This window comes from Oryx dammah, unplaced genomic scaffold (assembly GCF_014754425.2).
Source record: "Oryx dammah isolate SB20612 unplaced genomic scaffold, SCBI_Odam_1.1 HiC_scaffold_25, whole genome shotgun sequence".
Classification (NCBI taxonomy): Eukaryota; Metazoa; Chordata; class Mammalia; order Artiodactyla; family Bovidae; genus Oryx; species Oryx dammah.
In genome coordinates, this window is record NW_024070209.1 from 36,762,655 (window position 1) to 36,779,354 (window position 16,700).

The 16,700-nt window shown below is 42.2% G+C and overlaps 1 protein-coding gene across 1 annotated transcript in view; it reads left to right on the top strand.

The window, feature by feature from the left end:
• The first annotated feature begins 1,036 nt into the window (after positions 1–1,036).
• Positions 1,037–16,700, top strand: part of EML6 (EMAP like 6) — a 286,252-nt gene continuing 270,588 nt past the window's right edge. Inside the window, exon 1 of the mRNA XM_040224844.1 lies at positions 1,037–1,287. Within this exon, the coding sequence (XP_040080778.1) occupies positions 1,091–1,287 (197 nt within the window). The 5' untranslated portion in view covers positions 1,037–1,090. The remainder of the gene's footprint in view (positions 1,288–16,700) is intronic.

A 16,700-nucleotide genomic window follows, 5' to 3' on the forward strand; every position in this document is an offset into this window, starting at 1 on the left:
AGCGCAAACGTTTCTGGGGAGAGGTACACGATTTTGGTTACTTGTTAATTATTTAATTTCTTCTGGACTGAGAGCGTTTGTAGGTTGTGTTTTCCTGCCTCCAGCTACCGTAGTGTCTCAGTTTCCTCCGATTCAGAAAAAAATCTTTATGAAGCTTGCCATTGGAGTTCCTGATTAGTGAGAGCTGCTAAGTTCGTTCTGGTTTTCTCGGCCAAGAGAGGGTTCACGGAAGATATAAATTCTGAATATATACACAACTAATTGGAGCGTCTAAAAAATGACCATTGCATGTTCGCCCTGGCTTAATGGGGGAAACTGCAAATGTTCTTTCAAATCGTGTCAGTAACCACCACCCGGCAGCATTTAGGGCATATTTCGTATCATTAAAAGGATGATCTGGGGGTGGGGGGAAGAGATGGATCTGGAGAGAGAAAAGAGGAATAGTTGACAATTTGTAAAAAAAACTTGGTTTAGTTTGGGGATCATTTGCTTGGACTGGGTGACTTATGCAAAATATCTGTTTCTTTCTTCCTGGCTCTCGCCTCCTGGATGTAGACTGTCAGTTTCGGATCCGAGGATGGCGATGGCAAAGCTTACCGGAGTTCCTTGTCAAATTAAAGCTGTCACAGAATAAATCCCGCTGCCTGCTGCGAGGCCCCCGCCCCGCGCACTGCAAACTTCAGTGAGCGAACTGGGTAATCAGTGTTTGGATATGCAGATCCTTGATTTAAAAGGCGGGGTGACCCTCCCAAGAACCTCTCCCGGGGGCCGAAGCCCGCAGGTGCAGTGAGGCGCGCGGGCGCGCGCGCGCGGGTGAAGACGCCTAGCCCGGGGGAGAGGAAGCCGGGGCGCCCGGCGGGGTCTGGCGGCCGTGCACCGGCGGCTCGTCTCCGGCGGCGGCGGTGGATGATGGTGGCGGCCGGCGTGCTGGTCTGTGTGAGTGCGTCGCCGCGGAAATCAGCGCCCGGCGCTGCACGCTGAGCCCTTTGCAGGTCCTCCGCAGCCCGAGACTTGGCGAGGACAGACCCGGCGCGCAGGGGCCGCGGACCGGTGCGCGGGGGGCCCGGGGGGCTAGTGGGGTCGGCTTATCATGGCGGATCGGACAGCTCCCAGCTGCCAGCTCCGGCTGGAGTGGGTGTACGGGTACCGGGGTCACCAGTGCCGCAACAACCTGTACTACACCGCCGGCAAGGAGGTGGTCTACTTTGTGGCTGGGGTCGGGGTGGTTTACAACACCCGCGAGCACAGCCAAAAATTCTTCCTGGGACACAACGACGACATTATCAGGTAAGGAGGTGGCCTGGGGCGGTGTGGAGGGGTTGGGTGTGGAGGTTGGAAGGGTGAGAAGAAGGATGACTAACTGGGATTTCGTGGAGTCAGATCTGGGCGCCCCTTGGAATAAGGAGTCTCTCTGGTACCTCAGGGAATTACAGAAGGGCTGCTGATTCTAAGGCTAGGGCAGAAGCAGGGTAAGGGTGCAGGTGGGGAGGGAGAAATCTCTTTTCTCTGTTGATCAGCAAGGCTTTTTAAATCACTAAGGAGTTAAGTGTCCTGGTGCTTTTTTAGGTGTTCATTCCTGCTACAAGTGGAAGGATCCTAGGGAGCTATTAAACACTTCTCTTTCCCTCCCTTACTAGGAAAATTTAGGACCAATAACCTGAACTGTGGGTATCATCTTTGGGAGGCTCTTTAGAAGGTTGCTCAGCAAGTAAGAGGATTGAAAAAAATAATAATAATAAAAAAACGAAAGGAAATTTTGCTAAAGGTAATTTGGCATCTTCTTTCCAGATGCTTGGAAACTAGGAAATTTCTGCAGTGGGTGGGGAGTTTGTTCTCTAATATTTCACTTGGTAGTGACTTAGTGCCGAGAATCATATTTATACACTAAATGGATGCTTCCACACCATCACTGAGGGTATAAAAGACTGGCAGTTTCTGTACAACAAAACCCTACCCTCCAGCCCACAGAATGACCAACATCTAGCAGTGAATGGCTTGGACTGGTGAAGACAAAACTGGATGAATAGCCATTTTAGAAGGTCCTCCTTATTAAATTGTAAAGGGATATATTTTGATTTTTGGCCCTGTCCTCTCATCTTTGGACTAGATGCATCTTTCTCCAGCCCTTGTCAGCTTCTCCTGTGACCATACAAGGTGTGGTCCAGACGCTGTTCACAGGGAATTCCTTTTCAGCCCTTGGCAGTTGGGGAAGGTTTCCACAATATGGGAGCCTCAGCCCACAGGGAAAATGACTTGCCGAGGATGGACTACAGCTGACAGAGACTGTATTTATACCTTCCAGACTTGTGTGTTCACTGATGTAGAACAACCTCCATCACATTTCAGAATATTGCCGCTTGTACTCTGTCTCATTTCATAATGAAATAAATGGTTCAGTGGCATAATTACTCCATGGGAAGGATGCTTTAGAAGACTCGCTTCCCCTTGCCCCGCTTTGTACTGTTGTGATTTTTCTGGAGCCGTTTTCCTCCTTAAGCCCTAAAGTTGAAAGAAAATGTTACAGAAAGTAAAAACCTATATTACTATATTAAAATATAGTGGAAAATATATATATTAAAAATGTTGACTTTTAAAAGATGAAGATTTTAAGTACTAGGAGCTCTGCTGTTCTTGAGATTTGGTGGAACTGACTTTTAAAACTTTCTTCATGTCACATTTGATAGAAGAGCTTTCTCCTCTCCCTGCTGTGATAATGGTTGTGATTGGGGCGTTCTTACCTAGTTCTGTCCTGGAGATTTTGCTGCTGTAATTCCAAGCTGATTATTAAAGTCACAGGTGCAAATGATTAACAGTGACTCATGAAAAGGTTAGACGTTTAAAAATTAAAACCCATTATGTTTTTGCCCTTTCTTAACACAGTACTTTCCATTACACCATCAAAATAAGATGTAGTCCTTTGGGGAAGGGAGAAAGTGGCAATTAAACAGGAAATTCCCTGTGGTTAAATAATAGTAATGTGACAGTTCACTGAACTACTTTGAGGATTTGAACTCTTAATCTTAATTTTTTTCCTCTAACAGGAAAAAAAAATAGATGTGCTGTGAAACTGAGGTGGGGAAAGGGTGGAGTTGCAGTAAACCACTGTTATGACAGACTGTTGGACTAGTGGGGTTGTTGTGAAAACACTCAGATTTGAAGAAAAGGTGAATGAATTTATTCATCTAACTGGATTTGCAGGGAGCTTCAATTGTTGACAACAAAAAAACCTGATGATTTGGTTTCTGTTTATTAAGGCAGTTATATCTGTATGCTGAATAGTGACATAGTAGCAAGGCTGCCTGCGGAGAAAGGACTAAATTTTCCATGTTATTTGGTTGGGTCTGAATATGTGTAGGAGAGCAGAGTTCTTTAATATCCATCTATGTGTTTGCACATAGGAATAAAATTAAGCCAAATAGATTAAAAAACACAAATCACAGATCATTATATAATCGGGAGCTGTAAAATTAGAGAATACAAAATATTTATGATGTTATTTTGCTTTATATTATATATGTAAATATCTTTATCCAGTGAAGGTAGTATGTAAACCATATTTGTTTTCATCCTTAGTATATGGAACTCTTAAGTACAATTTCCTTCATAATTTTATTCCCAGGAACATATTAGATGTTTGAAATTAATATTGTAAAATGTTAGGAATATTAATGTATTAACTACACATATGGAGAAGAAATATGTATTCTTTTATCTTTATGAATTTCAACTCATTTCCGCATAGCTAGTTATACTACTGATTTTCTATTTAAAATATTAATGTTTGTCATTGAATGAGGAGGACTAAAGCTAAGATTTGAGTGCAAAAATGTTTGGGGTGTTTTGGAATCATGACATGAATATTAAAACTTCTAACCCTTGATTCCATCAAACAAGGTAAGTAATCATCCACATAGATTTTGCATTTGTTTGAATGATATATTCATAATGCATACATTTCTACTGCGTTATTTATTGTACTACTTTCCCTAGAATCCTAACTAGAAAGCAGCCAAACGAATATTGATACCATGCTCCATTTTAGAAAACTGTATCATCTCTGAGATCACAATGAACTTCAATAATAATGTAGGATTTGGCAGAGCTCATTAGAGCTCAGCATATGTGTCCTCCTGATTTGAAAGACTATGTGTTTAAGTCAGATTTTAAAAAATGTTGATATGTGAAGCATAAAGTGATTTATTGGATGTGGAGGCTTAGTTTTATTCTCTTGAATGATTACCCTTCAATACAGATAACAGATTAGCGGATGATGCCATATTTTAGCTCTGATAGCATTGTGATGGGAAGATGCTTAAAGCAACAGAAGCACTCAAATCGGGGCTTGAAGGCAAGGACAGTAATCGAGGCAGGAATAATTACTAACTTGGTTTCTGCTGCAGGTAGCAGACCATGACACAGAACTGGAGCAAATGAAAGAAAAGGTCATGCACAGATTTACTGTCTGTCTCCTCCCGATCATTTTCATGGTGACTCCAGTGGAGACATTTCTCCCTTATCCTGGGACCCTATTTTTGTGTCTGACTAGTCCCTTGTCTCCATTTTCATTTCTCTTCTTTCCTGGCCCTCTGTTGCAAGGGAGGTTTTTCTGCAGTACCACATTAGGGGAAAGGGCACTGACTTTGATTTCATACCCACTTGGGTTTGAATCCACTCTCCTGTTTACTAGAGGCATCTAGGTGAGTGACTTGACCTCTCAGGGCCTCATTTGTTTATAAGAAAGGAATTAACAACAACTAAATTGCAGAATTTCAATTTCAAATAGGTAACTATTTGAAATAATATATGCAAATAGTTTAGTGTGGGGCCTTGCCCTTGGTGCTCAGTAAATGCTCTTAGTAACGATAGCAGTGGAGAAGGCAATGGCAACCCACTCCAGTACTCTTGCCTGGAAAATCCCATGGACGGAGAAGCCTGGTAGGCTGCAGTCCATGGGGTCTCAAAGACTCGGACACAACTGAGTGACTTTCACTTTCCACTTTCATGCCTTGGAGAAGGAAATGGCAACCCACTCCAGTGTTCTTGCCTGGAGAATCCCAGGGACGGGGGAGCCTGGTGGGCTGCCGTCTGTGGGGTCACACAGAGTCGGACACGACTGAAGTGACTTAGCAGCAACGATAGCAGTAGTACAGTATTTAATTAAAAACACACACATACACCAGAAACAAAACAGTGATTCTTCATTGTCCACAGTCTGAAGTCCAAACTCCTGAGTTTTCCTTTCTCTTTGGTGTTAACCTACCTTTATACCTTTATTTTCCGTGACTCTGTGCTTTCCTGCCTCATGCTGGAATGGTTTCTCACCCTCTTCGTCCATCTCTTCCCAATCTCTTTCCCCAGTGACATAGTGGTTGGGGACATGTGCTTTGGTCAAACAAATTTGATTTTGAACCTAGATCTGCCACCAGCTGGGTGACGGGAAGATTTCTAAATCTCTGTGAGTCTCAACTGTCATCAATAAAATAGCTTGTCATCAGTGCACTGGAGATTTAAAGTTATCAAACTTGTAGCTTATGGAGATAACATACAAGGTTCCCCACAGTGTTTGGCAAATAGGAAGTGGTCACCACAGGGAGCCTGTTTGTATCTCTGTATTAAGTGCCCCATCCATTTCAATCTCGCTTCTCCCATGAACCCTTTTACCACCCTTGGATGAAGAGGTGCCTTGTACTCCTAAAGTTTTACATCTTTTGTGACCAATGCTGCTTACTTGATATGTATCATTTAGTGCCATTCCTTCACTCCGAATATTTTCATTTGTAAATGTATATAAGATTCTTGAGGCTGAGGATGAATTTAATAAGCAGAACCAACATTTCCTGAGTGCAGACTCAGTGCTATAATGTTGGTACTGTGGTTAGCCTCAGTTTATTGATGAGAAAACCAAGGCACAGAGAGGTTAAAGATGTTGCCCATGGTCAATATTTAGCAGATTGTAAAATGGGATTTGGAACCCAAGTCAGTCTGATTCCAAAGCCCAGAGCTATCACTTCACTGCTTTACACACTCCTTAATTTTTCTTAGTCACTATGGTCTCTACTATTGTGCCTTGTTTCTAACCAGAACTCGGTCAGTTCATGACTCCTTGTAACGCTTGTTTTCCAGTTTCGTGCTTCACATAAGGCTGTTTGAAGTAGATCACTAGAACTCTGTCTAGAAATGGAACCATGTTCAGCTTTATCTTAGAACATCACCAGATTTGAAGCAATGACCTGAAACAGTGAACTACTGGAGATGTTAAAAAAAATTTTTTTTTAAATCTCAATTGTGACATGGCTAAAATTATCTGGTACTGCAAGTACGCACAATTGCACTTGTTGAATTTGAAGAGAGAGAGGTGTAACAGCCATGGTTGGGCTTGGGGTGTTGGGCAAACAGATTCACATGAAGGCCTGGAGATCTGATTTCATATTCTTCAGTCCTTTGACCAGTTCTGCCTGCAGTGCAGGAGACCAGGTTTGATTCCTGGGTTGGGAAGATCCCCTGGAGAAGGAAATGGCAACCCACTCCAGTATACTTGCCTGGAGAATCCCATGGGTAGAGGAGCCTGGCGGGCTGCAGTCCATGGGGTCGCAAGAGTCGGACACGACTGAGTGACTAAACCACCTATGGTCTGTTCATAAATGATTTTACTGTTATTCTTGTTAATAAGCTATCAGTCTGGTGATTTTTATTAAGATTTATTTATTCTCTAAACTGGGTAGATTTTACTTTTTTGTTTACTTTTTAATCAAAAACTAGTATCTAGAATATACCAGGTGCAGCATTGAGCATGACAAAGTTCTTGCCCCCATTCTGATGGAGGAGGCCAACAATGAATGAACAAGACAGCAAGGTGAATACAGATTGTGCTAAGTACTAAGGAGGGAATGACCACAGAGGGGAACTAGGTCAAGAAGGGTGTGGGAGCTACTTTAGATAAGGTGTCCAGAGCAGTGCTCTAAGGAGATGGTGTTTAAGTTGAAATCTGAAGGATGAGAAGGGGCAGGTAAGTGAAGATGTGATGGAGAAGAGAGGTTACGTGCAAAGGTACCGGGATGGGAAAGAACCTGGTATGGCCGGAATTCTGGTCTAGATAGCCAGAGAAAGACCAAGGTCATAGTAATTCTCATCCAGGTCATTAATGCCTCATGGGTTTTGCCACCATATGTCCTAGATTTCACCAGGACACTCACAAATATTCCATTCAGTTATTGTTATGAGTGTACTTGCTCGTATCATATCATAGATCCCTTTTAATTCAGAATATATGACCATGGTTTTATTTTTAAAATATGGCTACTATATAATGGGTCACAGCTTGAAAAACATGACCCTGGAGTATGCTCTCTTATAAAGAATTGTATAGGCCCTACCACCAGTGGTCCACAAGAATGTAGATTATGCTGTGGTAAGTGAAACCTATTCCATGGCAGCATCTTTAGGCAGGGCTGTCCTAGAGGCTCTCCTACCTGCAAGGAGGTGGTTCTGGACACCTTTGTGATGTAGGTGATGTAGTTGCCACCAAACAAGAAAAAGGAAGCTGCTGGGAGGGTTGATCTTGCTGGCTTTGCTTCTGGGACTGACTCCTTCCCCAGGAGGCAGAGCCATATGGAAAGCCGTCCTTTAGCCAGCAGACTACACATCTTCAGCCATCAGCCTCCTCTTGTAGGTTTAACTTGATTTGTCATATGTGGATTGGTCTTAAATGTAATGAAAGTGCTTGACAGCAAACAGTTCTTTGCAAATATCATTATGCATAGGAGTCACCCAGGCACATGTAGCTGAGTAAGCCTGGTGTGAGGCCTGACATCCCGCTTTTCTAACCAGCTCCCGTCAGTGGGTGTTGATGCTGCTAGTCTACTGTGCAGCAGGACGTTCGGGACCTCATTCACATGTTTCAGAGCTCAATAGATCAGTGGTTTGTTTCTTTCAACCTGAAAGATATTGCTAGCTTGTGAAATAGATTTTTAAATATATATTTATATGACTCATTTATTAAATTCTTAAATTAACAGAATCAATTTTTTCATAAAAAAATTCACCTAGTCTAGTGTTCTTTCTTCTCAGAAAGAACCAAGCAAGAATTGGCTGGAACAAGTTAAAGAGACGGCTAGTGTGTCCCTGTGGGCAGTGGAAGAGTGTGTCCACAGCCTTTGTGTAGACATGTTTTCGTCTCTTGAGTATATTTCACCTAGGCGTGGAGTTGCTATATCATATGGTAACTCTAAGTTTAACTTCCTGAAGTACTGCCAAATTGTTTTCCAGACAATCCCATCAGCAGCATATGAGATTCTCAGTGACACCATATCCTTGCCAGCACTTGTTACTGTCTTTTTGATTATAGCTACCCTGTGGGTGAGAAGTGGTATCTTGTTGTGCTTTTAATTTGCATTCCCTAAGAACTGATTATACTGATTACTTTTTCATAAATTTTTGACCATTTGTATACCTTCTTTGCAGGAAATGTCTATTCAGATCCTTTGCCCATTTTAATTGCCTTGTTTGTTTTTTATTGTTGTAAGAGTTCTTTATATATTCTGAATGTAAGCCTCTCATCTAATATATTATTTTCAAGTGTTTTCTCCCATTCAGTAAGTTGTCTTTTCATTTTTTTGATGATGTCCTTTGAAACACAAAAGTTTAAGATTTTGATGATGTCCAGTTTATCTTTGATGATGTCTAATTTATCCAACTTCTTTTTCTTTTGTCACTTATACTTTTAGTGTTATATCTAAGAAACCATCACCTAATCCAAGGTCATGAAGATTTATTTCTGTTTTCTTCTTAAGAGTTTTATAGTTATCGCTTTGACATTTAGACAGATAATCCATTTTGATGTAAATTTTATACATGGTGTGAGATGGAGGGTCCAACTTCTTTTTTTTGCATGCAGATATCCTGTGGTCTCAACACCATTTTGTTGAGAAGACTTTCTTTTTCCATTGAATTGTGTTGGACGCCTATAGCCTTTGACCTTCCATACCACGCAGCCCATTCCTCTCATATGGAAGATACTGAACATTTGGGGACCCAGAAACAAGCAATCATTAAAAAGATTAACCTAGAAATGACAGAAATTTGAAGCTTTGGTTACCATTCTGCATTTGTAGAGATGCTGTTATATCCTATGAAAGATATGTAGCTTTTTATATATTTAAACAGTATAACTGTTTATACATTGAGGAGTCGGTGCAGTTTTTAGAAACTGCTGGTTTAAGGACCAGCAGCAATCTATATGTTGACTTTGTTTACTTCTGGAGATCCTGAGTTTTGAAAATGAAGTTATAGTCTTCAGTCTTGCTGTTGGAGACAGACCTACTAAGACCTACCTACTGAGGCAGCTGAGTAGGTGGAGTTTGTCTGGAAAACAAAGGGAGTGGTCAGACCTCTTGACCTTGACCTCTTTACCAGTTCACCCCTTTCTTCTTTCAATGGGAGGCAGACACCTGGATGGCCTCAGCCTAGGAGTTGAAGGATTCTAGGACTGCCCACTAATTCTCTGCCGTTCCCCTTCCCATCAGTGTGAAGGAGGGGAGTGGCAGGCCAGCTCTGCCTCCCTGAGAGGAAAGATGCTTTCTTTGGACTGGTAGTACATATATAGGCTGGTCAGAGAATTGTTCTGAGGTTATTGAGAATTCTTGTTTAGTTTACATATTGTAAAATAATGTCACTAAAACATTTTTCTGTGTTCATTATGAATTGATTTTATGGGTAAGAGTAAAACAAGATCCACCAGTGATGAGATGCCTTCTAAATAAGAGATCATCAGTTGCAAGAGACTGAAATTTTCTCAAAAGAAGAGTTAAGGAGAGGATCACAAGTGAGAAGAGAATCTTTTGATATTCAATTATAGAGTATATTGCTGGGCTCTCATACACTGCACAGTTATCAGGCAGCTAGTCTTTTCCTGTTTCTTTCTCTTGCAAGCATGTATCACAGGAAATCACATCTCTGCTTCTCTCTGGATAAAATGCGCTTTGATTTTCTCTGACTGCAGACTGGCTCCTTAACTCAGTGATCCATTTTACACGTAGTTGTCCCCCCAAAAGCCATCTTAACCTCCTCACTGAACTAGATCATGCAGCTTGGCCCTACAAAACCAATTGATTCCGTCTTGTGAGCCTGAATTCCAGAGTTCCAGGAAAGAGAATCTGATTGGCCACACCAGGTTGGCAGGGTCAGGATGTCTACCAATTCAATCAGCTGTAGCCCGGAAGGCGGGCCTAGGTTTCAAAGGGCTGTCCTTTTAAGGAAGATTGTCTAATAAGAGAGGTATAGACTGAGAAAGAATGAATGGCAACTCCACTGTAGGAGGTGGATTAGAAGAGGAGGTAGCAGATGGGTTTTTGGAGCAGAACAATGATGAAAAGTACTGAGCTGAGTCAAGAAGAAGTCAGGAAAATGATACGAAGTTTTAAAAACAAAATTCTGGTGACTCTGAATACATCATGGAATTTTTAGTTCTTATAACAGGCCATGGAGGATGTCCCTGGGAAATACTGGCCATTGGCTGATGACTAGTCTTGGAGGGCTAGGTGTATATCAAGCATCTGTCTACTGGGGTGCCAGTGCTCCTGCTAAGAGTGTTCACTTTCCTGCTGGGGTCCGGTGGTAGGCATGGAAGCAGAGGGGAGCATGTAGGAATAAGGGCTGATGCTAGCAGGTACCAGAAAGACGGCCTGACGGCACACACAGGAGGCTTCCTGGAGCTAGTTCAGACACCTCAGCTGAGGCAGGTGAGGCTTGGGGCAGCAGCTGTTTACCTGCTGGTGAAGATCTATTTCCATGCTTTACCTGGCACAGATACTGGTGCATCCCTGCTGATCACCAGCCTTGGTGATGAGTGAACCCTGAATGATTTACTGAGCTTGGCCATCTAACAGACATTGAAAAAGAATCTTCCTCAAGCCAGACTGAAAATCTACCTAAGGTTCCCCATTACCAGCAGGATAAGTATCAAGCTTACCCATGCTTGTTCAGAGTAGTCTCCTAGGACGATTATGATCGGTTCCTCGCTCTTCCTCCAGCTTGATGTCTCTCCCTCTCCTAACATCCTCAGGCCACATCAAACTCCTTGCAGCTACTTGGACCCAGTACCTTATTTTGTGTATCCTCAACCTAGCACACACCACTGACTGCCTGAAATGACCCGTCACTTGTCCACACATACACTCTTTTTCTTCTTTCAATCTCAGTGTGGTATCATCGCTCCCTGAAGCCGTACCTTGACAGCCGGACTCTTTAGGCCATTCTTTCTCTGTGCATCCAGGCCACCACGCAAGGACCTCCCCGCTAGACTCACTGCACTCATGGTTTTGCATTTGTTGACTTACCCCTCTCCCCGCCTGATACAAGTTCCTTGTGTCCCCTGCCTAGCACCTGTTGTGGACATAGTGAGTGCTTCATGTATTGTTAGCTGTTAGTTCTTCATATCTCAAATTATTTAGAAGGAAAAAGGTATGACAAGGGGGATGAGATTTCTATAGATCTCGTTCTGTACATACTTTCTGAAAATACTAATATATTCTCATTTGGCACTTAGAAGCAGGATTCAGGATTTTCATGACCTCAAGCTAATCATGAATAAATGTGAATATGAACTGAAGGACAGTCTACATTACAACTGGCCTGTACTTTGCAAAAAAAAAAACAAACACCCAAAACTTATTCTCATAAAAGACACAAGGAAGTAAGGGACTGTTCCAGTTTAAAGGAGACTAAAAGAATAGAAGTAAATGCAATATGTGATCCTAGATTGGGATGGTTAGTTGTTGTTCAGTTTCTAAGTTGTGTCTGACTCTTTGCCACCCTATGGACTGCAGGACGCCAGTCTTCCCTGTCCTTCACCACCTCCCTGAGTTTGCTCAAACTCATGTCCATCTAGTCACTGGTGCCATCCAACCATCTCATCCTCTGTCGCCCCCTTCTCCTCCTGCCCTCAATCTTTCCCAGCATCAGGGTCTTTTCCAATGAGTCGGCTCTTCACATCAGGTGGCCAAAGTACTGGAGCTTCGATTTCAGCATCGGTCCTTCCAATGACTATTCAGGGTTGGTTGAGGTGGTTAGGGATTGCTATAAGTGACAGTATTGGGACAATGGGTGAAATTTGAACATGGAAGTATATGTTAGGAAATAGCACTGTGTTTACATTAAAATTCTGAATTTGATTGTAGCAGTGCAGTTACGTAAGGGAAGGTTCTTGTCTTAGGAGAAATGTGCTAGGATATTTAGGAGTGAAGTGTTATGGAGCAGCAGACAACAGTAATACGGTGTCTGTGTTTGTGTGTATGTTTGTGTTTTTCATGGCATCTGTTCTCTCCTCTTAACCACTGCTTCCTTCCTGCTTCCATCCTTGCCTCTCCCATTTTATTCTCAACAGAGAAGCCAGTTGATCTGGCTGCAACATAAGTCATGTTAATTCTTGCTCAGAACTCTCAGAGCAAGCGTAGAAGTCCTTATAATGGCCTCTAAGCCAAAAATGGTATGGACCCAACAGAAGCATAAGATATTAAGTAGAGGTGGCAAGAATACACAGAAGAACTATACAAAAAAGATCTTCACGACCCACATAATCATGATGGTGTGATCACTCACCTAGAGCCAGACATACTAGAATGTGAAGTCAAGTGGGCCTCAGAAAGCATCACTATGAACAAAGCTAGTGGAGGTGATGGAATTCCAATGGAGCTATTTCAAATCCTGAAAGATGATGCTGTGAAAGTGCTGCACTCAATATGCCAGCAAGTTTGGAAAACTCAGCAGTGGCCACAGGACTGGAAAAGGTCAGTTTTCATTCCAACCCAAAGAAAGGCAATGCCAAAGAATGCTCAAACTACCACACGGTTGCACTCATCTCACACACTAGTAAAGTCATGCTCAAAATTCTCCAAGCCAGGCTTCAGCAATACATGAACCGTGAACTTCCTGATGTTCAAGCTGGTTTTAGAAAAGGCAGAGGAACCAGAGATCAAATTGCCAACATCCGCTGGATCATGGAAAAAGCAAGAGAGTTCCAGAAAAACATCTATTTCTGCTTTATTGACTATGCCAAAGCCTTTGACTGTGTGGATCACAATAAACTGTGGAAAATTCTGAAAGAGATGGGAATACCAGACCACCTGACCTGCCTCTTGAGAAATCTGTATGCAGGTCAGGAAGGAACAGTTAGAACTGGACATGGAACAACAGACTGGTTCCAAATAGGAAAAGGAGTACGTCAAGGCTATATATTATCACCCTGCTTATTTAACTTATATGCAGAGTACATCATGAGAACCGCTGGGCTGGAAGAAGCACAAGCTGGAATCAAGATTGCCAGGAGAAATATCAGTCACCTCAGATATGCAGATGACACCACCCTTATGGCAGAAAGTGAAGAGGAACTAAAAAGCCTCTTGATGAAAGTGAAAGAGGAAAGTGAAAAAGTTGGCTTAAAGCTCAACATTCAGAAAACGAAGATCATGGCATCTGGTCCCATCACTTCATGGGAAATAGATGGGCAAACAGTGGAAAAAATGTCAGACTGTTTTTGGGGGGCTCCAAAATCACTGCAGATGGTGATTTCAGCCATGAAATTAAAAGATGCTTACTTCTTGGAAGGAAAGTTATGACCAACCTAGATAGTATATTGAAAAGCAGAGACATTACTTTGCCAACAAAGGTCCATGTAGTCAAGGCTATGTTTTTTCCAGTGGTCATGTATGGATGTGAGAGTTGGACTGTGAAGAAAGCTGAGCGCCAAAGAATTGATGCTTTTGAACTGTGGTGTTGGAGAAGACTCTTGCAAGTCCCTTGGACTGCAAGGAGATCCAACCAGTCCATTCTAAAGGAGATCAATCCTGGGTATTCTTTGGAAGAAATGATGCTAAAGCTGAAACCCCAGTACTTTGGCCACCTCATGCAAAGAGTTGACTCACTGGAAAAGACTCTGATGCTGGGACGGATTGGGGGCCGGAGGAGAAGGGGACAGAAGAAGAGGGCAGAAGATGAGATGGCTGGATGGCATCACTGACTTGATGAACATGAGTTTGGGTGAACTCCAGGAGTTGGTGATGGTCAGGGAGGCCTGGTGTGCTGCAATTCATGGGGTCGCAACGAGTTGGACACGACTGAGTGACTGAACTGAACTGAAGCCTCTTTGGGGATTTGGCCTTCTGTTACCTCCATGATCTAATCTATTTTCTCCTCATCCCTTGCTCCACTTCAGCCACACTGGCCTCCCAGTTGGAATGCCCAGGTACCCTACTGCCCCAGGGCCTTTGCACTTTCCCTCTGTCTAGCTTCTCCTTCTTCTAGACATCACATGACTTCACTCGCCTCCATTGGGTCCCTGCTCAAGGTCATCTTCTCAGTGAGGCCTTCTTGACTACCCTACTTAAAATGTAGACTCCTCCCCAACACACTGCTTATTACTCATCCCTGTTTCACGTTTCCCCTTAGTTCTTTTTTGTTTTGAACCTTGTTGACTCTCTTCACTAGAATATGAGCTCTATGTGGGCAGAGTTTTTTGTTTGCTGCCCTGCCTACAGTGCCCAAAATGATGCCTGGTATGTAGAAGACACTTAATAAATATTTATTGAATGAATAAATGAATGACTAGTATATGTTCACTTTTGTTTGTTTTGAGATCACCTCCTTGGAATTTCTGCTTAGAACAGGATTTTTTGAAGGGGTTGCCTTTGACAGACTGTGAAGCTTATGGATCCTATCTCCAAATAGAAGGTTTCATTGTTCTGGTTTGTCCTTTTACCAAAGTATAATCTAGGTACAGAAAAGTGTACATATCATAGTGTACAGCTGGATCAATTCTCATGACCCCAGTGCACCTGTAACCCTCACTTACATCAAGGAATAGAACCTTACCAGCACCACAGAGAGCCCTGAGCACGTCCTTTCAGTCACAGTCCCCCCCTGCAAAGGTAACCTCTATGCTGACTTTTCACAGTGTAGATTAGTGTTGCCTGGTGTTGCACCTTTAAAAGGAATGGTACAGTATGCATTTTTGTATATACCTGGCTACTTTCAATCAACATTATAAGATTTGTCTCTGCTTCTACATGTTTATTCTCAGTTTCATATTTTCCATTGTGTAGAAGTATAGTTTATCCATTCTACTGTAGGTGGGCATTTGGGTGACTTCTGGTTTCTTTTGACTACTATTAACATTCTAGTACAAGTGAATGTATATATCCATTTCCACATGGGAGTGGTATTTCTGGGGCATGGGGTACACACATGATCAGTTTTTCTGGGTGCTGCCAGACCCTTTTCCAAAGTGGATAAATCAATTTAGACAGCCACTATCATGGAATTTCCTAATGCATAAAATAAAGTACATAAATGCATAAAATAAAATACATAAATAGGATTGGAAAGAAAATTATTTATTTTGAAATACAGTTGGAATAATACAGTTGGAAAAATATTGTAATATGTCATGATATATGTGCTTCTTTATTAACTTTATTAACTCATGCAATTGAAAGTTCTAGCAGTTTTAATAATTATTATAAATTCAAAGTAGTAATGGGTATATATGATTGAAAAATCTGTAACAACTGTAATATTATATGAAAATATCTGTGATATTATTGATCTCAAGGTCACAGGTACTGCTATAGTTTGTTGCCTACATTTTGAATGATAGGAAATACTAAAGCCTGTTACAAGTTAGTGAAAAATAAAGACTTTTAGTAACTTTTAGTCCATCTAAACACATAAACCCTTCTGAATTCTATTAAGGAGTTCATGGGCTGTAAGTTAAGAACCTCTTGATTAGAGGGAAAAAAATGATTTACAACAGATATTTCTTACATGTCTACTGTGTGTCATGTGGGCCTCCCTGGTGGCTCAGTTGTAAAGACTCCACCTGCCAATGTAGGAGACAGAACTGGCAAGAAGGAAGGAAGTGGCACCCCACTCCAGTATTCGTGCCTGGGAAATTCCATGGACAGAGGAGCCTGATGGGCTGTAGTCCACGGGTTGCAATAGAGTTGGACATGACTTAGCGACTAAACAACAGCAGCAAATTTCTCATGTCCTGTGCCAGACACTGGGGACCCAACAGTGAGTAATATGCATCTCTTCTCAAGGAACTTATAATCATGAAGGGAATATTCATAAGTTAGCAGCTGGGTCTATGTGTTCAGGTCTATGATAGTTAGCCCACGGCATATACCTAACCCATATTGTGAGTGGATGGTGGTCAGAGAAGGTTTTCTGGAGAAAGGAGCATCATTAGATTTAGGCTCTATTTTGATTACTCTGCCTACAGTGTGAATGATGAATTGTTGGAGAGAAAGTCTGGAGGCACTTAAAGTAATCCATATATGAGGTTGTTATGATAGTATGCAAAGAAAGCAATGAGTGTGTTCTGGAGACTCTAAATTCCTGCTGACTGATTGTATATAGGTGATAGAGGAGAAGGAAGGTGTAAGGTTAACAATCAGCTGGCTGGATGGCAGTTATCATTTGCTGAAGCAGAATGAGGAGCAGGTTCAGGACCAGGGAATGATGAATTCAGCTTTGAACACATATAGATTGAAGTGTTTGTGGAACATCCAAGAGGTGGTTTTATGTTTATGTGAGTCTCTCGCTCAGGACAAGGAGCCTGGCAGGCTACAGTCCATGGGATTGCAAGGAGTCAGATACGACTGGAAGAGTGCCACTTTCACTTTGCTGCTCAGGAGAGAGCCTCATGA